The sequence below is a fragment of the Cyprinus carpio genome, chromosome A8 (assembly GCF_018340385.1).
Source record: "Cyprinus carpio isolate SPL01 chromosome A8, ASM1834038v1, whole genome shotgun sequence".
Taxonomy (NCBI): domain Eukaryota; kingdom Metazoa; phylum Chordata; class Actinopteri; order Cypriniformes; family Cyprinidae; genus Cyprinus; species Cyprinus carpio.
The window spans coordinates 6,072,166-6,098,289 of NC_056579.1; the positions used below are offsets into that span (position 1 = coordinate 6,072,166).

At 35.9% G+C, this 26,124-nt stretch overlaps 1 protein-coding gene across 4 annotated transcripts in view; it reads left to right on the top strand.

Annotated features, from left to right (window-relative positions):
* Nucleotides 1-1,442: 1,442 nt before the first annotated feature.
* The window catches only part of LOC109094839 (tight junction protein ZO-2-like), an 82,777-nt gene continuing 58,095 nt past the window's right edge, over nt 1,443-26,124 (top strand). For 2 of the 4 annotated variants that reach the window (XM_042761783.1, XM_042761784.1), the window contains exon 1: nt 12,793-12,954. In XM_042761783.1, the coding sequence (XP_042617717.1) occupies nt 12,808-12,954 (147 nt within the window). In that variant the 5' untranslated portion in view covers nt 12,793-12,807. Of the gene's footprint in view, nt 1,556-12,792; nt 12,955-22,344; nt 22,631-26,124 lie in introns of those variants that run through there. The other 2 variants (XM_042761785.1, XM_042761786.1) reach the window with 2 other exon arrangements.

The window sequence follows — 26,124 nt, forward strand, 5'->3', positions numbered from 1 at the left end:
TTACCTCTGCAAAAAAATCTTAAGGTTTTGGAAGCCTGTGTGTTGCTATGTGTGTTTGCAGTGTTTTATTTATTTAAATTTTTGTAGTATATTTCTATGTGGTTGCACTCAAACTCTTCCAGAGCATTAACAGTCTCTGGCATGGCTTATCAAGCATTGTGATGGCTGTATGTGGCCAGATGTATGCATCCTAAATCATTAAAAATTTTTTTAAAAAAGACATCACTCACAGTAACATGAACTTGACCATCTTGCAGACACTTGACTTCATTATATTACATGATTTGGACAAATAATAATACTTTTATTCAGCAAGGATGCATTAAATCTATCTTTTTTTTTCATTGTTACTATATGTATATATATATAATATATACAAATAAACAGATTTTCCTTTGAAGTTTGTATGAATTTTATTTATTGTGGTTTTAAGAAAAATATTAAAGAGCACAACCATTTTCAACACTGATAATAATAAGAAATATTTAAGCAACAAATCAGCATATTAGAATGATTTCTGATGGATCATATGACCTTAAAGCCTAGAGTAATGTCGCTGAAAATTCAGCTTTGTCACATGAATAAATTTTACATTTTAAAATATATGAAATAGAAAAAAATATTTTAAAATGTAAAACTATTCACAATTTTTTTTTGATCAAATGTTAATGTATGTGTAAACATATGTCTCATTGTTTTTTTTACCTTAATGTCATTGCAAACCTGTAAGTTTTTCCTTTGGAACACAAAAGAAGCTATTTTGAACAATCAAACAACCCCACTGCCTTCATTATACGGGGTTATAACGGGGTTTTTAAAAGAAAAGCATGCTGAATAAATGTCACTCAGTTGCTTTGTATTTGTTTTTACAACTTTGTTCATGAGAGTGTGTGTTTGTTAGAAAGAGCATCATGTGTGCTCTATATCCTGTATGTCACATCCACATGCTGAGGAAGATTTACACAGAAACACCCTACAGTGTGCAGAGGGCTGACTGTGTTATTGGATGCATGTTTATGTGTGTGAGAGAGCATGTCAGCCAGAATCAAGGCTCATGACTCTGTGTGTGTGTGTGTGTGTGTGTGTGTGTGTGTGTGTGTGTGTGTGTGTGTGTGTGGAGGGGGAGGACAGTTGCCATTGGCTGGCTGGTTCGGGGCTGCACCTGTTGTGTGTATGTGTGTGTGTGTGTGTGTGTGTGTGTGTGTGTGTGTGTGTGTGTGTGTGTGTGTGTGTGAGTGAGTGTGCACGGGTTCAGAGCACATAGGTCCTACGCTAGAGAGTGGAGGCAACAACCTTCTCTCTCTCTTTCTCTCTTTCACTCTTTCTCTCTTTCTCTCTCTTTCTCCTCGTCTCTCCCACTCGTGCCTCACTCTCAGCTCTGACAACATCCAGGGACCCAAACCTCTCCTCCCTTCTTTTTTCATCTTCAACTCTTTCATTCTGTCTGTCCATCTGTCCCTCTTGAGCCGTCACCATGCGTCTGGGAATTACGGGCTTCATTACGGATATCCTCAGCACCTCCAGCAACATCTGCTTCTGCTGGATGGAGGGGAAGGTAGAGTGACCCTTCTCCTCTCCTCTGGAGAGCAGGAGAGGAACTTAACTTTTTTAACACTTTGTCTTTCTCTTTTATGACGTGCTGCTTTGGTGTTTTATTGTATCGAATGAGCCTGGTTTAGTTGGAATGATCTTAGTGTGAATGTTTCTTGGCAAACAGGGGTGTTTTGATGTGTTGAGCGGCGGCATCTCGCTGTCACAACATGTGGCCACCGAGTGTGGGAAGACAAATAGACAAAGAGAGAAACCTCTAGATTAATGACAAATAACTCAGAGGCGGACGTCTTGATGACACTCCTACTTGTTAGAAACCAGACTGACAGCTCTAGATGGATTTTATTCTGTAGGATGTGTTCTGTTGCAGTCACCTTGTTGATTGAAAGCACTGTTCACCCAAAAAATAACAATTCTGTCATCATTTACACAGCCTTGTGTTGTTTCAGACCTGTATGAGAAGTTTAGTAAAATACTGATGCTGATCTTGTCCATAAGATGAGAGTGAATTGGAACTGGGGCTGCCAAGCCACAACAAATTATCATAAAAATAGAGAAAAAAAGTAGTCAATATGAGTGCTATATTTCAAATCCTCTGAAGTCATTTGATAGTTTTGTTATATTATTTGGTGCTTTGCCCTTGAAATAAATTTCCAAAATGTTGGATTTCAATGGCATTTTATTATATATATATATATATATATATATATATATATATATATATATATATATATATATATATATATATATATATATATATATATATAAAGACATTATTTTAAAGTATAAACTGTAAATATACTGTACTTTAATGCTAAATTACATATTTTATATTTCTATATATTTTATCATGTATATTATACATTCAATTTATATATAATATATACAATTTATATTTTGCTCATATTTTGAACCTCTTTTTTTATTCTATTTTGACTGACAATTACAGACCTCAGAGTTTTGTGGTTTTTGGTCCATGTCTGTTAGTTCTGAGGTGTTCTACATGCTAGTGTACTCTAAAAAGTCGGGAGAACTAACTTAGATATGCACATTTATTAAAAGTAATAACAAGTGGCAAATCATGTTTCAAATCTCATTCACTTGCATTCAAATATCTATCAGTAAGTATTGCGACAAGTTTAATGTTAGATACATCAGTTGATCTTGCATGTTGCATCATTGTTGCCAAGCCTGAATGTATGAGCATTTTACTTTTTCAGTGAAATGTTCCTTTAAATTCTGTGCTTACGGCTTTGGAGACTCATTGTACCTGTATTTCTATTCATAATTGGCAGTTGTTGTTTTTTTATATTTTGTGTGGGGTTTCAGCTCAGAATTGCTAAGGATAATGGGAATGATATGTTTAGTGCCTCTTTCACAAGCTTTCACAAGTCTTTGTGATCTTAGAGGAGAAATCAACAAGTTTTGACAAGCGATAAATCCACGCTCACCACCCAGCGACAGACATTCATTTGCTTTTATTTGCTTTGGAGTCCTACATACAAGATCCTAGAGCTACAAAACTGTCATTAAAAATGAAATAAAGAGCAAAATTGTTGTTTTCACATGACACTTCTAGCCTACTTTCCTTGGACTTTTCACATTGCTTTTAAAGCACTGTAATTACAGAGTCAGTAATTGAATAGCACAGCCTAAGTGTGTCACCAGTAATTCTGTTTAAACAATTTTGTTTCCAGTAATGTGTAATACATGTCTGTGTGTGGGTTTAAGCAGAGGCATTTTCCCTCCCATCCCAAACGCTGTGAATCTCCCAGCTCAACGTGAGTGGGAGGACATATTTCATTTTCTAATCAGTCTGTCCTGGATGTATTACGACATCACTTGGCCAGATTAATGCTTCCATATTGATTGATCAATTTGGACGTGTAGATCTATGACTGTGATGTAGCTGGCCAGCTTAACTCATCCGACACTGTTTATTCCCAGAGGTCCAATAGATCATACTGTCTCCAGAGTGCTGCTCTTCTGCATAATGGAGCCACATACCCATTCCTATCCATCTCTGCCCATAATATTCATGGATATCTGATTAACAGTGGCATATTTTAAAATAAAGGATTTTTTTTTTGTTTTTTGTTTTTTGTAAATGATCTTTGTGAAATGCCACAAATAGTGTTTAAATGAAATGCTGGCACACCCATCTTGCCCTCTTCTCATAATTGTTAAGTCTGGGTAAAATCAGATGACAAGAACTGGCCAATTTTGGTTGGTTGTCCTGTATTGCATGTATACTGTCAAAATGCTGCCTTTAGATGGAGTTTATTCAGTAGGATGTTGTGTTATGCTCACGTAGTTGCTTAACGGCAACAAATTATGGCAGTTGTGCCATCTTTTACTCATCCTCATGTCATTTCAAACTTTTATGACTTTCTTTTATCTGTGGAACACAAAAAGAGAAGTTTAGCTAACTGTTATTGCTATTCTTTTCTATATAGTTCTCAAGTCTGATTGTCTCCATTTTGGGTGGTTGTCCTTTTGAGATGTTGTGTTACTGTTAAAATGCCTTAAAGGTTATTGAAAATGTGGTTCAAGGAGGTTTAGAGTCCCAAAGGTGTATTGGTACACCAAAATAGACTGTTCTTCTTTAAAGCATTGGAAAAATCGCTTCATCTGCAAAATGCAAATGAACCCAGAGACTTTGCATCGATCCCGAATGACCCGGTGAAACACGACATTGCTGTTGATTTTAGCAATAGTTCATCTGCTTTTAAAGCTCTAAAAACCAAAGATGATTTGCATTAGTTGCATCCGTGTTGAACAGGATGGCTGATCTTCGCTGACATTCCTCCCAAGGCTGAAATGTTTGAAGCCTGCGGGACAGCAATCATGTGTGCCGTTTTTAGGATGCTGAGCTCGTCCGCAGGCGTCAATATGTGTCAGGTCACTGTGGTTCTGCGAGCAGCCAGTATCCAGTAAAGCCAACCCGTTTGGAACAGACAAGCTTAACCATGTTTTCGTTACTTAAATTTTGATGAGCTTGTAAATAATGGATGGCATTATAATGAATAGAGTGAAGTGCACATTGAGGTCACGGTTTGTTTCAAGCAAGATTTTGGAAAACATTTGCCATTTTTGACCTTGAAATAAATTGCTGAAACAAGACAACCACATGATTTCTTTCTTCCAGGTGGATGCCAGTGTCTTTTGCAATATTCCTCTGGGATGCATGAGTATGCATTTATTTAGATGTATATGTTTATGCTGTAGTTAGTGCTGTAGTGGCAAACTGACTCTCCTATCAACAACATGTCCTGACCAGATTTCATCCCAAAATCAAAAATCATATGAAGTAAAATATAATACTTTGCTTAAAGGAAATTAAACTGTTTTAGGACTATTTCAGATCTATTATGTATTTATTTATTGTTTGTTTGTGTTGCTTTGCATTGCGTTGTGACCTTAATTTCATGGCAAAAGGATTGGATTTTTTTTTTCTTCCAGGGGAACAAACCCAAAATATTCATGACTATCAAATCAGCTTTCTAGATCGAAAACAGCTGTATATGTAATATTGTATTGTATTGTTAAAATATATATCTGAATGTATGAAATATGTAATAATTGAGCTTTTCTTTTCTTTTCTTTTTAAATATAAATTAGTTTGTTGTTTAATTGTTTTTATAATTTATATCTTAAAATATTGCATATATATATATATATATATATATATATATATATGATATATTAATCTATATAGATTAAATATAGATTATAAATAATAATGTAATAGTTTAAAATAAATACATTTATTTATTTAATAAATTGTAAAATGTATGAATCAATTAATTAAAAGAAAAAATAAATTACATATTTTGTTGATGTTTATTTATACATAACTCCTCATAGACCACTCCACGATGCATTTTAGAAAATTGCTCATTAACAGCCTGTAGTGAAACTCCTGTTACTGTGATATTCATGCACTGCCCTTTAACCTTTGTATATTTAAAGGGCACAAGTAAAGTTTGTACACTTGATCATACACACACATACACACACACACACACACACACACACACACACACACACACACACTGGAGATTATACTGACTGGAGATTCTCGTCACATTTATGTGGTCTCCTGTGCTCTGCTGATTAGAATTTAATAAGGTGTTTTTCATATAGATATACTCAATTGATCGTATTCTGCATGCTGGAATGTCATTTGCCATTTTCAGAATTATGTCACATTACTTGTGGAGGACGGGCATGTTTAATAGATTCATGTGGAGGATGTGACATTCTGCTGTGTTTTATGGGAAAGATTAAAGAGATTTAAGTGCATCACCGTGTCAGTGTCTTCCCACTGAGCAGCTTGGTGCTGCAGAAAACAGCAGCAGATAGGGCTGATTGCATCTGACCTATGAACCCTGTGGACTGCAGGCTCTTCCTTCCAGCTGTTATGATCAAGGTGGTCTATAATAACTGGAGAAATCTATCTATTAGCTTTCCCATTCATTTCAAAGGCAGTGCAATATTATATTATATTATATTATATTATATTATATTATATTATATTATATTATATTATATTATATTATTATATTATATTATATTATATTATATTATATTATATTATATTATATTATATTATATTATATTATATTATATTATATTATATTATATTATATTATAAAGCTAACCAGCTAAACTCTGACCTGTTGGTTATGATATGCTACTAGAGATTTAGAAAATCCCTCGACTGATTTTATAGCTAGTACAAAGGGCCATCACGTGAACCATGAAACACAGATGAAGGTTAACACAAGAGGGTCATTATCTCTCTTCCCATGGCCTCCTCTGCCCCCTCTCTTCATCATCTTCTGTCCTCTAATCCTTCCCGGGCCTTCTGGCTTTCCTCCGCTGTTTCCTGTGCTCTGTCCTTCCCTCTCCTGGAGATTCCCTGTGATGTTCAAACTGTGATTCAGTCCGATGACTGTCAGGAGAAGGCATCCGCCTCATTTCAGTGAGGTCTCATGTAAATTAATCTCAGTAATGATCTACAGGTTTGCTGTGGATATGTGATAGTTAGTTTTAACTTTTTTTTTTTTTTTTTGCCTTTATGAGACTTAGTAATAAAGTCTACTCATCTTTTTTCAAACTGCTTTATTAAACCATGTTTAACAATTTAATAAAATATAAATATAAATTTAAATATACATTTATAAAAAAAGAACAAATTTTATAAAAACATGACTGACTTTTTGGTCTTTAGTCTGCTGATTGTTATTTAACAAGGCATTTTCCATATTGATTATATGTTCTCAGGTCATTATGAATTTAAAATGTCAGAAAGAGTCTGCTCTTTTTGGGTGCTGTTCACAGATTATATCCAAAATAGATTCTTGATTCACTAAGTGAATTCAAGAATCACTTAAACATCTCAACAAGTGAGTGAGTTTAACCCTAGAACTGCTTGTGAATGAATAATTCAGACAGGTTTAGTGAACTGAATCAATCAATCAATCATTTAATATATTATCAATAATCACCTGAGCCAATTCTTTAAACGAGTAATTTGTTAACCACAGAACTATTTGCAAATGAATAATTTTTTTGTGAACTGAATCAACCAATGAATTAATAATTACAATTTAAAAACTGATTAATTTGTTCATGAATCAAATATTTATCAGGCATTTTATTCTATACTGTACTGTGAATCATTACGAAAAATATTCTTGATTCAGTGAGTCAGTTAGTTCAAGAATTGGTTGTACCAGCTCTTTAAGTGAATGAGAGTGAGTGAATATGAGAACTGCTTGTGAATGAATCATTCAAACTAAATACATTATACTGTACTCACTGTAAGTACTGTAAAGTGATGCTGCAAGCTGGATTCAAACTTACATCACTCACATGAACACCACAGACGATACTCAATTGTTTGTTTATCAGTACCCAACATGACATCAGTTTAGTAGATGGGATCCTCTCCTGGTATCTTCTCTCGTGTTTTCCAGCTCTCTCAACACCCCCACCACTCACGTCCTGATCACAGAGAAAAGGAGAGGTAATTAACTGCAAGACAGATGGTAGAGGGAAACGGGACATATTCGCAGTACAGACACAATGCCCATAATTACTCTTTTCTGAACCGCTGTACTGAGAACACTGCGGGCCATCATTACATAATCACCTTATGGTTCAGACCATGGCAAATACACTCGGAGATGACACAACACTTTCTCACGTCACAAACGATGATTGATAACCAATCTCACAAATGAAATGAGTGCAGACTATTTGCAGTACTTGTGTCCTCCGCACTGTCAGTCAAACGGCACTCTCTGGGCAAACATTGCTGGAAATGTTGGCAAGTTGCATTGAGGAATGACACAGGGCAGTCTTGCTGAAGTTGGCACAGATATTCATGACTGGCATTTGGCTGTGAACCACTGCCCAGGTGCACTGCAGTGCCGGTGGAAGACAACTGGCTTTCTCAGCAAAATACTGTACTTTGGATGTATATTTCAAGGACAAATACGTGCCCTCATGGTACCACCTGAGAAATTCATTTTTCCTCTTGTTTTATCACTTTCTTTAATGCCTGAACTCTATAAATGTCCAGAGCAGAATGTGATTTGTACATAAAAAGTTATATGCAAGTCAAAGATCTGTGTGACGGCCGACTCCAGATAAAGCATGCGGAGGCTTTCTTGTCAATTATTGTGCTGGGCTTCAAGAGGGAAAAACGAGGAAAGCTTGTATTATTTTGACAGGTCTGGCATGTGAATCCCTTTAGTCTGTGGGTCTGCTCATGCATGAACAATCACTTTTATTTAACCAACCATTTTTTATATATTTTTATATATACCAGTTTAAGATGTGGTGCAATGAAAATGCTGACTACATCAGCAGAAATATGTGTAGTGTCAAACTTTGACAAATCTAGTGATTATTTTGTAACATATGGAAGCCTCATAGTAAAAAAATAAAACCGGTAATTGTGAAAAAGTTTTAAAATAAGTGAGATTTAAAATAGCAATTATGAGAAATAAAATAGCTGTGCCAATATCATGGAATCAATTACAAGTTGCAGGAAGAGATAAAATATATACCTCTCTAATGCACTGTAAGTTGCTATGGATAAAAGCACCTGACAAATGCATAAATGTAAATTACAAGAATCAAAATATATTAAGATATGTAGACCTAATTGCAAGAAATGGTAACACTTTATAATAAGGTCCATTTAGTTAGCATTAGTTAATGCAGTAACTAACAAGTATGTAGCGATGAACAATACATTTGTTAAAGTATTTATTTATCTCAACTGTTTGTTGGTAGTTCATGTTAGCATTTGCCCATTGAATAATATTAAGAAATACAACTTTTGTTTTTAATAATGTATTGGTATATGTTAAAAAGAAATTAACATTAACAGAGATTTATAAATGCTTTTTATATTTTTCATCCTTAGTTCATGTTAACTAATGTTAACAGATAGAAACTTATTGTAATGTATTGAAATTATGTTTTTAATAGTTTTTTGCTCTTCACTCTGAGGCACAAACAAAAAAGAAAGAAAGAAATAGAAAAAAAAAAACAGAAAAAGTAGCTGCTATGGAATACAGATATCTTTTGCTAAACCAACTAGAATTTCCTTTTGAAGCCATGACCCTCACAATAACACTCATTCTGTCTGTCTTTCTGGAAAAATCGTGATTGTGATCATATGCACTTGTAAATGGCCCTGTATCGTTTGGCAGAATTGAAACACTTATTCATGTATGTTTTTATGAAGCATAAAGCATCACTGACATTATGTTTTACATCATAGTGGCACAATGCCACAACACCATCATCAGCACCGCGCTTCAGTGGTAGGCTTATTGAATCAGGACCTTGGAGGTGTTTTTCTATCAACCCGCCATCTTTTTGAGTGTGTGTGTGTGTGTGTGTGTGTGTGTGTGTGTGTGTGTGTGTGTGTGTGTGTGTGTGTGTGTGTGTGTGTGTGTGTGTGTGTGTGTCTGTTTTTCATGAGTCAGAGCAGATGAGGCTCGGGTGAGCCCTGCAGGTCAGTTGTATAGGGAGGTGTCACATCAGAGTCTGATCCCCGCTGTCAGTTTGAGATTGATGTCTGGCCGTGACATTGCCTACTCAAAATCCCTTCTCACACGCAGCTCTGCTGGCATCCAGCGATACAAAAATAAACACATCGCTCTCAGAGCAAGACAGCACTGTGTATTTATCATAGACTGCCACCAATGAGTTCTGGGATGGATTTTGAGGTTGAGGGATCTGTCACCTTCAGTGTTTCCATTTCCTGTCACACACACTACTCCTCCCTTTCACTCTCTCTCACCTCAGACAAGAGGTCAAATAAGGGTTACGTAATACTATCCTGAAATGGTGTGTGTGTGTGTGTGTGTGTGTGTGTGTGTGTATCTGATGATGTATGTTCTCATCTATCTGTCCATCCATATGAACATATTTACGCCAGTCTTCAGTGTCACATGATCCTTCAGAAATCATTCTAATGTGCTTATTTGGTGCTCAGTTATTATAAATTATTACTGTAAAAGGTGAAATGTTTTTTTTGTGAATAAAACATATGAATAAAGAACAGCATTTATATGAAAAATAAATATTTTAGTCACTTTGTAAATGATAAAATGAAATATGAAAATTCTTTGTTCTTGTTGTCTGTCTTTAAACTTTTGCATGGTATCATGGTTTCTTCAAAAATATTAAGCAGCAAAAACTCTTTTGAACATTAATAATAATTAGAAATGTTTCTTCATCACAAGAAACAGATACACACACACACTTTTATACACACAGTTACCACAAAAATAAGATACTAATTTATTATATTTCATAGTCATTAAATTACAAAATATCAAACCAAGTGACTTTTATTTTGAAGAAAGCGACCACAAGCACACTTTTCTAGCAATAGTTTGCACAAACATGTTTGTTAGGTTTAAAATGATAAAACAATGCATATGCTGTTCAAAATGATGACAAAAAGTGTTAATCCAGTTCAGTTCACATTTACTGTATTTATATAGCACTTTTCATGATAGATATCATTTTAAAGCCGCTTTACGTGAGATGCATGTTTATGCAAGTGTTAGTGCATCATGTTCTCAGTTAATGTGAAGGACAAGACACTAGTTAACCATTTTAATGTCTATCCACCCCTCTGCTCCTAAAAAACATTTTAAACATTAGCTACTGATAATCTTGCCAGAATAAATGCCAGATGCTTGCATGGCTCTCCACTTGAGTCATCTGTGGTGTGAAGAGGCCGTTCTCTTTAACCGTGTGTTTTCCCTCCACTCCTTCTGTCTCTTTTGGGATGACAGTTTGCATTGTGGGCTGTTTTGTCCTGTTCTGTTTCTTCCATTAGAGACAGATTGTGTGACTGCTAGCACCGCTAACCAGCCTCCTACACCCCTCTCAGCAGGGCAGCTCCAGCCCATATCTCCTCTCTTGCTGTCACATCCTATTACAGCAGACCCGGTTCTCGTGCATCTGCACAGCTTGTGGCAACGGTCGCCTGCGTCTCAGACCTGCTGTCTGGGGCCAGTAGTCTGACTGCTGCTAGACGCGGCCTTCATCGAACATCTATACATGTGTGTCCCTTTCTTCGCGTACTTTGTAGGGTGTGTCGGTGATTTTTGACATTAAGTGTGTGAGACAGAAGTCTTTGTTCACATGTGTGGCAACATACAGTACAGGAGTGTGTTTATGTATGCCTGACTGCCCAGGTTAGCTGCGGTAGTCCAGTGTCAAATGAGTCTGTCTGGTGGCTCGTTTGCCTCTGAATTGATGGACTAAACTCTGCGGGTTTACTAACGAGGCCCTGGACAGCAATGCCTCAGGCCAGAGCCCACATACATCACGTCATGGACCGCCACCACGCTGTGTGTGGGAGATTATATTAGCTTTAGAAAGAGACACTGTCCTTCTGAAAGCATCAACAACTGAGAGACTTTCTATCTATCTATAGATCTGTCTGTCTATTGCTCTGTCTGTCTGTCTGTCTATCTATCGGTTGGTCTGTCTGTCTGTCTGTCTGTCTGTCTATCTATCTGTCTATCTATCTGTCGGTCTGTCTGTCTGTCTGTCTGTCTGACTGTCTGTCTGTCTATCTGTCGGTCTGTCTGTCTGTCTGTCTGTCTGTCTGTCTGTCTATCTATCGGTCGGTCGGTCTGTCTGTCTGTCTGTCTGTCTGTCTATCTATCTGTCGGTCGGTCGGTCTGTCTGTCTGTCTGTCTGTCTGTCGGTCGGTCGGTCGGTCTGTCTTTCTGTCTGTCTGTCTGTCTGTCTGTCTATCTATCTATCGGTTGGTCTGTCTGTCTGTCTGTCTGTCTGTCTATCTATCTATCTATCTATCTGTCGGTCTGTCTGACTGACTGTCTGTCTGTCTGTCTGTCTGTCTGTCTGTCGGTCTGTCTGTCTGTCTGTCTGTCTGTCTGTCTATCTATCTATCTATCTATCTATCGGTCGGTCGGTCGGTCTGTCTGTCTGTCTGTCTGTCTGTCTGTCTGTCTGTCTGTCTGTCTGTCTGTCTATCGGTCGGTCGGTCGGTCTTTCTGTCTGTCTGTCTGTCTGTCTATCTATCGGTCGGTCTGTCTGTCTGTCTGTCTGACTGTCTGTCTGTCTGTCTGTCTGTCTGTCTGTCGGTCGGTCGGTCTGTCTGACTGTCTGTCTGTCTGTCTGTCTATCGGTCTGTCTGACTGTCTGTCTGTCTGTCTGTCTGTCTGTCTATCGGTCTGTTTGACTGTCTGTCTGTCTGTCTGTCTATCTATCTGTCGGTCTGTCTGTCTGTCTGTCTGTCTGTCTGTCTGTCGGTCGGTCGGTCTGTCTGACTGTCTGTCTGTCTGTCTGTCTGTCTGTCTGTCTGTCTGTCTGTCTGTCTATCGGTCTGTTTGACTGTCTGTCTGTCTGTCTGTGTCTATCTGTCTATGTGTGTGTCTGTCTGTCTGTCTGTCTGTCTGTCTGTCTGTCTATCTATCTATCTATCGATTGGTCTGTCTGCCTATCTGTCTGTCTGTCTGTTTATCTATCTATCTACACAGAACAAATGACATTAGGCTTGTTATGATAATTTCCCGACTATTCTTTTAGAAGGCTATTGTTTTAATATCACGTTTTCTTCTCATGACAACTAATTGCTTTAACAATCTCCAATCAATCAGTGAGCTAAATAAATGGAAGTAAACTGAACTGATAGCTGCAGTCATCCAGGTTAGGCTACAGCTGGCATATGTGCTAATCTGCATGTTCTATTATAGGGACCAATACTCCTCAGAGTTGTTCCCCTCCAGCTACTCCAGGGAGAACAATTACTGGACCAGCGAACCACAATACATGTACCTAGCAGAGTTACGCCGCTCATCTGTATGCAGTTTAACACCGCTGTGGAAGGTATTTCATGTTTCCATTCATTTTCATTCTTTTTAATGTTTCTTTGAATTCACCCAATCATGTCATCTGATATCTTTTCATTTTCATTTAAAATTTTATAGTGGACATATTCTACCTTTTCATACCATTATGTTTCTTGGGCTATACTTATAATGTTAGACAATGTTAAAAATAGCTATAATTTCGTTTTTATATAACCACGTTCACCTTCACTCTGGTTCTGTAAACTCTGGATAGAAATAAATCTGACCCAAAAGCTTTTTATTCTTTTGACATTATTGCATCTTATACATATTCATCATGCTATTATTACCGAACAATTGTTTTTCACCCAAGAGCATTTCCATTTGTCGTGTCATAGACCTAACATGATCAACAACAGGGCCACAGGGTCCACATAAAGAGCAACAGCACCAGAGCCCTTGCAGAAATATCTTGTTTATAAAACCACATCATTTCAGTGCAAGTTTTCTTTGTTTATTTAGTCGGCATCTCCTTCAGATTAAAAATTCACATACAGGTGCATCTCAATAAATTAGAATGTTGTGGAAAAGTTCATTTATTTCAGTAATTCAACTCAAATTGTGAAAGTCATGTATTAAATAAATTCAGTGCACACAGACTGAATTAGTTTAAGTCTTTGGTTCTTTTAATTGTGATGATTTTGGCTCGCATTTAACAAAAACCCACCAATTCACTATCTCAACAAATTAGAATATGGTGACATGCCAATCAGTTAATCAACTCAAAACACCTGCAAAGGTTTCCTGAGCCTTCAAAATGGTCTCTAAGTTTGGTTCACTAGGCTACACAATCATGGGGAAAACTGCTGATCTGACAGTTGTCCAGAAGACAATCATTGACACCCTTCACAATAAGGGTAAGACACAAACATTCATTGCCAAAGAAGCTGGCTGTTCACAGAGTGCTGTATCCAAGCATGTTAACAGAAAATTGAGTGGAAGGAAAAAGTGTAATAGAAAAAGATGCACAACCAACCTAGAGAATTATAGCCTTATGAGGATTGTCAAGCAAAATCGATTCAAGAATTTGAGTGAACTTCCCAAGGAATGGACTTTTCAAGAGCCACCACACACAGACGTGTCAAGGAATCTGGCTACAGTTGTTGTATTCCCCTTGTTAAGCCACTCCTGAGGCGTCTTACCCGGGCTAAGGAGAAGAAGAACTGGACTGTTGCCCAGTGGTCCAAAGTCCTCTTTTCAGATGAGAGCAAGTTTTGTATTTCATTTGGAAACCAAGGTCGTAGAGTCTGGAGGAAGGATGGAGAAGCTCATAGCCCAAGTTGCTTGAAGTCCAGTGTTAAGTTTCCATAGTCTGTGATGATTTGGGGTACAGTGTCTTCTGCTGGTGTTGGTCCATTGTGTTTTTTGAAAACCAAAGTCACTGTACCTGTTTACCAAGAAATTTTGGAGCACTTTATGCTTCCTTCTGCTGACCAGCTTTTTGAAGATGCTGATTTAATTTTCCACCAGGATTTGGCACCTGCCCACACTACCAAAAGCACCAAAAGTTGGTTAAATGACCATGGTGTTTGTGTGCTTGACTGGCCCGCAAACTCACCAGACCTGAACCCCATAGAGAATCTACGTGGTATTGTCAAGAGGAAAATGAGAAACAAGAGACCAAAAAAATGCAGATGAGCTGAAGGCCACTGTCAAAGAAACCAGGGCTTCCATATCACCTCAGCAGTGCCACAAACTGATCACCTCCATGCCACGCCGAATTGAGGCAGTAATTAAAGCAGAAGGAGCCCATACCAAGTATTGAGTACATGTACAGTAAATGAACATACTTTCCAGAAGGCCAACAATTCACTAAAAAAAATTTTATTGGTCTTATGAAGTATTCTAATTTGTTGAGGTGAATTGGTGGGTTTTTGTTAAATGTAAGCCAAAATCATCACAATTAAAAGAACCAAAGACTTAAATGACTTCATTCTGTGTGCATTGAATTTATTTAATACACGAGTTTCACAATTTGAGTTGAATTACTGAAATGAACTTTTCCACGACATTCTAATTTATTGAGATGCACCTGTATATATATAGGTCATTTTGACATTATTAACATCATGCAAACAGTTGAAATCCTGCAGACTGCATGGAAAACTTGCCTTTAATTTAAAGTCTAAGCCTTTAATAAGCATTCAACAAAATCTACCTTTGTGTCCTACGTGTGACATTTCACTCAATCTCTATTCAATGAGCAGAGCCAGAAAGGGTTTGATGGTTTAATGCATCTGGCAAATCAGACAGAGGTGTAATGTAGTTGTTTGTATTGTACTTGTATTGTATTCTCTCTTGGGTGTCTTTATTATTTTACTGCTCTAAAGATATTAGCATAAATCCCATTAGTTCCTATGCAAAGTTCATTTAATGTTGGTGGCTATTACATCCAAATTTATTTAAATATTAAAAGTGAAGTGTGTATTTATTAAATGTTATTTTTTCCATTTGCATCTATCTAATGTGATGATGAAACTCAAGCTTGCTTGAGCATTTCATAATGTAAATTTAAAGCTCAATCAATGCTGCATAAACTTTTTGAAAGTAAAAAAATTAAGGGCAAGCAGGAGAAAATATTTTCATTTCGAAAAATTACACATCCTTTTTGAATTGGGTCAACTACACAACTGCCCCTCAGTCTATTCATATTTTGGAAATTATTCATATCTCTTGTTCCTCTCATTACATCAACAGGCTGCAACAGCATTTATTTTCATGCATAATGCATGTAAAAAAGTGATGCATCATGCATGTTAAAACAACTTGAACCACTAAGCTGACATAATAGTTCAGATGTGACCTGTATCATCTCTGGCTGGACACATTAGCTGGGTTGGCCTTTTAATATGTCTGCTGATTTAGACTTTTCACTGAAGCTGGCATTTGGTAGCTCTGATTTATGTGCTGACCCAGAGGGAGAACATAAAGGAGATGGTCAGGGTGACCTTCATCCATCCATTGCTTTCAGTCCAGCACAGAGGATGTGTCTTATACTCTTGTTGTCATGAATGAACTAATCAGTTATTGTCATCACAGGCAGGTGCACAATTGTTCTGTACTCTGTACAAACTTTTAGCTTATTATCACATCCACATAAATATCTTTGGGCTGTTTGCAAATACAGTAGATCTCATTTCTCTTCATTTTTTTAAATAATTAATGATTTTTCAGGCTAATGAGATATGGGACATTCATACTATTCAGTACATGTTCAGATAATTTCAATATTGGATAAATAAAATAAGTTATATGTTATACCAAATATGTTAGTTTTCTATGATCACAATGTCCCAGTTAAGTGAATTCCAGATAATTTCTCACTTTCAAATTAATTCATATTAACTAGATGTGTCTTTCTTCCGTTTCTTTAATTGAAATGTTTCAAATAAAACAGGTTTTGTTGGGAACATTGTTGATGTTCTCAATACCACTTTATGTGTTGTTAGAATTTTGTTCAAGGATCCAATATATTTTGTTTAGATTTATTTTTATTTATCTTTTCATAGTTATGGATACTAAATTAAGTCTGTATATTTGCATTTGCTCTTTTTTTAGGTATATTTTTGTGATAATATTAAATGGATTTGATTAATTCTGTGATGTTTTGTGGTTTTAGTTTTTGTAAAATTACAGAAATTGGTAAAACAATATTAAAAATATTCTCAAAATCTGGAAATATTGTTTTGTAGAACTTCTATAAATTAAAGCACAAGCATAATTTTAAGGTTAGAGTTCAAAAGGTACTGCATAGAACTGGAATGATCCATGTGCCTAGTGTATAATAGGAAATTATTATTTCTTTTTTTTTTTGTATATGTAAATGTTACACTCTGTAAATCCCTTGCCTAGTCAATCTGGTTAATCATTCTTAATCAAATGAATGAGATCTAGTCACTCATGTGAAAAGAACCCCTCTTGTGTTTAAAAGTGGTATTACATGAACAATTCTTACCAGCTGAGTGTAGAGATTCTGGACCATTCAGCTTTTATTCATAATGATGGTAACCTAAACCGCAAGTTAAGACAGCTTCACATGCTATACATAAATCTAAAGTATGCTTAAAATGATGAGATTGAGACTATGTCCGATCTGTTGTGTTCCAGCTGACATGACTGTTCTGCAGCAGGAACTGGACACTGACTCAAATGGGTGTACTTTGTGTGGACTTATTTATTTATTCATCCATTCATATCGGTTATTTCTGTCCTGGTCGAGATTGGCTCATGGTTTTGAGATGTATTATTCACTCAAGCGTAGCTTCAGGCAGTGTAATCTAGACAGAGGGCACACCCTTCATACTTCATGTCAATGCATATTTCAGCAGCAATACCAGTCTTACACTTTGAGAGTCCAGCCAGTGCTGTGCAGGATGAAACATTATTACTGACCTTTGACCTGTAATGATGTGTGATATCCAGAGGGTGGGCTTTTATTTATAATGCCTTTCTTGAGAAATGATGATGCATGTGCATTCTGATTGGTCAGTTTAAAATCAAAGGAGCCTTTATGCTAACAGCCTCCTCTGACAGTGTAGTATTTAACCTCTAAAGCCTGACATATTACATAATAGTAAAATATATATATATATATATATATATATATACATTTTTTTCCCTAATAGAATGGTTTATTGAACTTTAACACAAATTCTAGAAATAAATTAATAAATAAAAGTTTGCATATGTGTTTTTGTTGAGTATCATATTTGATATATAGTGTTAAAATTTTTGCTCATATAATGAGAATATGGAGCTTGAGTAGGAAAAAAACTCCTCGATTTTTTGGTGCAGTTGCTGATATGATTCTGAGTTGATCTGACAGCTTGTAATGTAAAACAATGAGATCTTTATGAAAATATAGCAGACTACTTACATAAAATGCATAAAAATATCAGTCATCACACCATAATTCCCAATAATGTATCAAATAAACATTCCTCAAAGGCCTGATTTTAATCACATTATAACTGCTTTCTCTAAAGTATATATGGATAATTAAGTAAACCTAAATTGCTACAGTATAGTGTGTTGATCTTGAAATATTACTAAAAATACAAAAGTTATTCTTATGCAGCAAAAAGACATGAACTTGACTTGAAGGGGGACATTTTTACAATTACTTTAATTTTACGATTACTAAATGGCCTTTTACTTGCTGAAAAAGTAAACTTTCATTCAGACAACAGAAGGCATGCAGTAGATTGTGTGCAACAGGTTTTTCAGCAAATTTTTGATCATGTTGATAATTTAGAGGGGTTTTGCGTATCAAATATGATACAGTAGGTTTACAGGGTTAAAACTCACTTGAGCTACTTCAAAATAGATGTGTTTGCATTATATCCATCTAGGTTATGCACGTTACTAAGTGAACTGATTAAGGGAACAGAACATTTTGTTTCTTTGGTTTATTTTGCTTCTTTGCCTCCTCTGATAGACTGTCATTGCTTTTTAAGGTTTTTTTTCATGGTCAACATGTTGATTGTGGTGAGAAGCATGCCCATTTTCTGATTAAATTGAAATAAGGGCTTCAGCAAACTAGTGATAACTGCAAAGCCGCCACACTGTGCTTCATCTCCACTCCATGAACTCAACAGCCTGTTAATCTTTTCTAATTAAAATGTGTAAGACAGCTGAATCAAATCATGCCCGCTAGGCCACGCTCGACTATTTCACTGGATCACAATATTTTTTTAGACTTCATTCTAAGCTGCATCTTCACTCCAGAGTGCTTTTACATAATTTTATGCGGCTCTACTGACATGCTTTTTCTGTAGGTGCTAATTATGCCAGATTATATTGAACCCTTGTTATTTTTCTCACCTTTCCTCACACCTAACATGGATTTGCCGAGGGATAGAGCAGCTTTCGTATACTCTTTCATTTCAGTGACAGATCCAATCCGGCTTTTGTGTTCTGCTGAGTTCACACTTGATGCACCTGTGCGACACAAAAGGTCCCTTCTTGCTTCTATTCCGCACATCTCAGAGTTTTATGAATTATAAATTCAAAGCAGTGTAGAGAGAGAGAGTACTGTATCTTAAATGTTGTGTAGCCAACAGAATTTTAATTCATAAGTTGGAACTGTATTTAAATTTGAATTATTCCCTGAAATGTAGAATGCATTTTTATTAGACCTATTCCTCTAAACTAAGTAGTGTCACAATTATTCAAAATATGAACAAAACATTTTCAAATGTTGCCATATTGCTTAAAAATAAAGTTTCTTTATTGTCATATATGGTTAAATGAAGAACCTTCAACAGAATCTTTTCATTCCACAGAAAGATTCTTTATAGTAGAAAAAGGTTCTTAAGATTAATAAAGTTTTTCACACTAATAAAAAAATTGGTTCTTTGGGGAAAGCAAAATGGTTCTTCTATGGCATCACTAAAAAAAAAAAAACCCTATTGATAAAGTGCCACAAAAATGTCCACCACATTTTTAAATATATAGCCTAATCATGTTTCAATATATAGGCTAATCATATTGAGGACATATTGAGGTAAATTAGAGCATTCTGGGATTTTTACCACCATTTAATTATCACCATCAATGTTTATTGTTATCATCTAATGTTTTTGGAAGTACCGCACATGTTGTATGATATAATGTTTATGGGTTATTCATAATGGAATTTATTAATGTGAACATTGCCATTTTCCACATATTTTACCTCTTCCAGGATATTCAGCTAGAATAAAATGTAGGACGGGACTTGATTTTAGCCATTACAAATTGGTTTCTATCATTAAAAGTTGGTGTTATACAGTATACCAGAAAAGATGGGCAAAGTGAAATCAGCAGTCAAGGAAAGTCATTTCAGAACAATGGAAGAACATAGAAGCCATAGAAGAAAGATTTTTGGTTCTCCAAAGCACCTTTCAGTGACCAGTTTCTAAAATAACCATTTTATTCTTAGTGTGAAGAACATTTTTTTACTATAAAGAATGTTTTGTGCAATGAAAACATCCAATGGAGAATTAAATTATATTAACATAATTCCTTTTTAGTCCTACGTCTTTAAATTTAAATTTGAATTATACTGTTTGTTCAAATTCAGCATTTGAATCTGAATCAAAAAGGCTTTCTCAATTCAATGCTGAATGGCACACAACCCAGTAAAGCCACTTGTGATAAAGAGGCCAGTCACTGAATCAGACTGGTTCATGATTACAGCAAGGTCAGTCACCAGAATATCACTTAACACAACACACTCCATCACTTGTGCACACATTCACAACAAATATGCAGACATGTTTGACCACACATTATGACATAAAAGATGTCATAAGAATGCTAATGCATGTGAAACATGATTCAACAAGCTAAAATATACTTGAACACACATCATGACATCACTCACTCAGATACTTAATAAATGCTGCTCTAATCCGTAATGTTGTTGGCCAACACAGCCCCTTGTGGTGACATCATCTATAAGAGAGGATGCTGGGAGATGTCAAAAGACTTCTGTGACAGAGTTCATGTATGAGTAAACAAGCTCACTGGGTGTTTCTGTTCTGTTGACAGTACGCTGCTCTGAGTGGGACCATCGAGGTCATAGCTGTATCTCGGACAGGGTGTTTCTCATATACGCACATACAATTATGTTCTGTTGCTTTAAGCACTTTGAGAATTAATTATAGCAGTTTCTTTACACTCAGATATGAGTTATACCAGAAGCTTCTGCATGTTCCAAAGGTTTCTTTTGTAATTTAGATGTTTTAAATTTAGATCTAAACAGATAAATTTAGATCCTCGTGAAAATATCTCATGAAAAGACTTTGGCTTTGGAGTCTGGTTTTGAGAGCGTTGACAAGTTTGGTCTGAAAAATCAGACTGGAGTTTTGACACTTTGTCATTTGGTCCTTCGTGTTTCAGTGAGGGCTTTGGATGGACTGTTGTTGACATAGGCCAAAAACACCAGGCACATTTATAATGTTACTTCATTTCGTTTTGGAAATAGTAGTTGTTTTCTGTTCTATAGTATATATATATATATATATATGCACACTACCGTTGTCATTGATAGCAACATGCCCAGCCAGCTATATTAGAAGTACATAGGCTATGTAAGTATATATATAATATAATATATATATATATATATATATATATATATATATATATATATATATATATATATATATATTATATATATATATATATATACGCTACCGTTCAAAAGTTTGGTATCAGTAAGTCTTGTAATGTTTTTTAAAGAATTCTCTTCTGCTCATCAAGGCTGCATTTATTTTATCAAAAATGCAAAAAAAAAAAAAAAAAAAAAAAAAAAACTGTAATCTTGCAAAATGTTATTAAAATATAAAATAATGGTTTCTATTTAATTATCCTTTAATATATATATTATATCTTTATATCTGTGATGCAAAGCTGAATTTCTAGCATCATGACTCCAGTATAAAAGTGTCACATGATCCTTCAGAAATCATTCCAATATGCGGATTTATTATTAGAATTATCAATGTTGGCAACAGTTGTACTGCCAAATATTGTTTTGAAAACTGCGATACTTTTTTCAGGATTCTTTGATGAATAAAAAGTTAAAAAGAACAGCATTTATTCAAAATAGAAATCTTTTCTAACAATATAAATCTTTTCTATCACTTATTATCAATTTATATATATATATACTTACATAGCCTATGTACTTCTAATATAGCTGGCTGGGCATGTTGCTATCAACGACAATGTCATGGGTTCAATTCTAAGAGACTGACAATATGTATATGTACACTACTATGTCTACACTTCTTACAAGACTTCTTAAATACTAACAGTACATATAGCTAGAATTAAGTTATGAAACATTGATTTTGTCTTGCACATTTTGTCTTGCACCAGGTATGTATGTGTACACCTCACGATTTATCATTTTTATTAAGATTTTAATGACTATCATCAATATCTGACTTGTTTCAAAATAAATACTGTATCTGCGTTTTATAAACACCTATCATTAAACTTTTTCTGTAATAAACCATGTTTATATTAAACATGACATACTTTCTTATAGTATTAACACAGATTAAAGCTTCTCTTTCGTGATATCAGAAGTTGTTCTCTACCCTTGACAGTAAACACGGTTTTAGTGTATTATCATGCAACTCTCTCAGGGAACAGTTAAATCAATGTTTGCCCGCTGGGCGCAACCATTCCTTGAGCGGGGGAGGATGATTAATTAAGAAACGCGTACATTAAAGAGCATTTGAAGGTAACAGATTAAACTGGATTATTTTTAATTAACTATAAATATGTTGTTTATATTATATACATATTCTTTAATTACAACGCGGGGCATGTACATAAGCTGTGCGCGAGCACATGAAATCCCTTTCCAGTAATTGGTGCAATCGTGAAGTAGGTTGGCTCGGGTTGAAAGTCGCTCGTAGCAAAAAATGTTTCCCAGACTCTGCCTTCGCGTACTCAGACGCTGATCACTCCACCAGGAACGATTGCACAAGGATCTCTTGCTCAAAGCCATGCGGAATCCAAGAGGCTGACGACAACGACAGATCCGAAATAATCGCCATTATTCCAGCGCTGAAGTAGTTTTTTTGAACAAAGAAATCAGGATGCCCGTGAGAGGCGGAGGAAGAGTTGCTTATCCGAGTAAAAGCGACAATGTTGTAAGTATCGCTGCTCGGAGGAATGTCATGTACAGTTTTTCCGAAACAGTTTTTTGTTTGTTTGTGGAATAAAAACCTAAGCGTTAGAATATAAGAATGTTTTAACCCACATATTGTATATTAATTTTGTTTATGATAATAAGGTTGCTTCAGCTAATGGAATGCTGCACTGTGAACTTCACCTGTTGAGTTTCCCTCAGGGCAGCACTCTCCTGTCAACTTTATCCCAAATAATTTCTAATGGTCTTTAGTTGTGTTTTATTGTCATTTAGAGACGCCCACGTCTAAATACCATTTCATAGAAACAAAACAGGGATTGTTGTACAGTTGTAGTGCTTTCGCTTTGGGAGTTTCTGACATGTTTGGCCTGAAAAGTCAGGATTGAAGTTTACTTTGACGCTTTGTCGTTCGGTCTCGTGTGTTCCGGTGAGGACTTGAGAGAGAGATTGTTGTTATAAGCCAAAAACACTACAGGCACAGGTGTTGTTTTCACATTCTTTTCCCAATTCCAGGTTTAGCTAATTTCTATTCTGTTTCTAACAGCACAATTTGATATTGAGCATTTTGTACTTCTAAAATATAAATTATTAAGCAAGTTGTTAAGCACTAGTATATACATTTTTAATATTTGTTTTTGGACAATATGAGTCAAAAGTTTGTACACAGTATTTTTTTTAAATTAGTATGCACATTTTATATAACAGTAAAGTTTAAGTTATGAAATAACACAAAACGAAGTAAAGGAATTATATAGTGACTACAAAATGATAAACAAATGTAAATGATTTTATGTGTAATTTCATTAGTCAATCCTAGGATGCTTTTTAAACAGTATTGGAGATTGAAAGTATGCTAGACACTTGTTGATTGCGTTTCCTTCACTTTCTCTGATATTCAGTATGTATTTTAATATATTTTGCATTTGCAACATTAAGAAAAAAATATTTTTCTTCATGAAAAAGGCATGATCTACTGAGTACATAACAGTCTACAGCTTTCAATGAAATGAACACAAAAGGTACAATAAAATCCTGTTTTATATCGGCAGCAAAATTATCACAAGCATCTGGCCTCTACTGTCTAGGCAATAAAAAAACCCATGTGATTTATATTTGCCTACAAAACTAGTTCCTTCAAGCATTTACATAAAAAAAAAAAAATCAGGATAAAGATTAAATAATTCAGTCAAGTCTTTCTTAACTTGTGAGTGGCAGTGAACTTTCCTATAACTCAATCTTTGCATCAGCTCTAGTATTTATGATTTGATATCGCTCAACTACTATTGCATCAGAAAATAATGTTTTTTAAGTGTTAGTGATGCAGACAGTATTCCTGGAGCTCTCTGTGAGTGCTGGGACCAGGTCACCTTGACTCGCTTTGAGTAAAACTCTGGTTGTGTCTCATTACATATCGTGAGCTGCCTAGGTACTGTAGAATGCATTTTGGGGCATTTTAGGCAAGTTTTCAACCAGCTGAGCTGATGTTGCCCAAAAATGCAGTTTAGGTAGGCAGCACACTACATTTTACAACTCAGACTATCTTGCCCCTTGTTGCCTCATCCGAATGGACAGCTGATGTTGTCACCTCAGTGTGGAGGTGTTGCGTTCACCCCTATGGCCCCCTCATTTGGCTTGGTATTTTCTGTCTGGTTTGGCCCAGCGGGAGAGCAGCTTGGGCTGCAGATTATCAGACCTCATTATTCAGGAGTGAAGAGGCCTGGTTCTGATGTTAGGATGAGAAGAGTTGTGAAAGTGAAAGTGACGTGACATTCAGCCAAGTATGGTGACCCATACTCAGAATTCGTGCTCTGCATTTAACCCATCCGAAGTGCACACACACAGAGCAGTGAACACACACACACACACTGTGAACACACACCCGGAGCAGTGGGCAGCCCATTTTTATGCTGCGGCGCCCGGGGAGCAGTTGGGGGGTTCGATGCCTTGCTCAAGGGCACCTAAGTCATGGTATTGAAGGTGGAGAGAGAACTGTACATGCACTCCCCCCACCCACAATTCCTGCCGGCCCGAGACTCGAACTCACAACCCTTCGATTGGGAGTCCGACTCTCTAACCATTAGGCCACGACTTCCCACAAATCACACCGGGACTTATGGCTTCTCAAGAGCCAATCTTCTTATACTCACTCTCACAAAACCGATTTAAAGTCTTTACTACTACTGTGAGCATTATTCTGGTTCACGTAATGAAAGTTTTAGGACTCGTTTGTCTGTAGAATGTGCACAAATGCAATCATGCATAACATCCAGATGCGTTCAGATGCAATATTAATGTTCTTATGCATGTGTGTTATTCTAAAAACTAAATTTCTATTATTTATTTAAATTAAATTAAAGTAGTCTATGAGGCTTGTATACTGAATTTCAAATCTAACGAATTTCTTTGATAGCTTTGTGGGAGGGACAGACCACTCTATGGAAATCTCTTTGATCATTCTGCACATTTGAACTGAGGTGACTCATTCAGTGACAGACACATCTACCTGATTTGCATCCGTTTTCAGAATAAAATAGACATGGCAACGTATTACTCCTGGTTTGGTGTCATTGATTCCAAATCGTCATTGATTATTTCATTTGTTGTAGCAGAACGTGACTTGTCAAATGAGATTTGAGAGATGCTGTGTAGGGAAATCATTTCTGCATGTTTGTCAAATGACTTCTAAATACTCTGTATATAGTGCATGAGTCATACAAACTACTTTAAAAAAATTTCTGATTATTTATTTTTTTAAACTAAACAACTATTGGTCACCATGAACACAATGTCATTGCTGGAAAAGAGAAAGTCATAGTGGTTTGAAATAACATGAGTATGAGTAAATGATGATTGAATCTTCACTGCTGGGTGAACTAACAGTGTAGATACGGTCTTCCTTAGGGCTTGATGCTTACTTTTCCACCAAGCTGAAAAATAGGAGCACATGAAAAAAATTTAGAGACACACAATGAAAATGATCAAATAATGTGTTTTTCCTTGATAAAGGGATACAAGGAGATATTTAATGTAATACAAAATGTGCAGGTTTTTAAATATTTTTATATAAAAACCTATATATATAATATATTTATATTATGATATATTCAATTGTATTTATTAATTATGCAATTATTTATAGGCCTACTTTAAACTATAAACAGTGTGTATACTAGTAAAAAAAATGTTGTGCGAGCTCTATTAAAATATTTAATAAAGCATTATTAAATATGTGTTCTGAGTTCGTCACACCATAGAAAAATGTTAACCACCCAGCCAAATTTAAATGAGAAAAAAAAGCCAAGTAAGTTTCTGCTCTCAAGCACTGGGGGCGTGTCCACTGATGGCACAGAAACCACGCCCACTCGCGGGAAAGCTTCCGTCTCTCTCAACTGTCAGATACCGCTACAACATGAATAAATGCTCCCTCTAGCAGCTTATTTGGATTTGCCATACTCGTTTGGTAAAATACATTTACTAGCTAGCAAACTGTAGGCT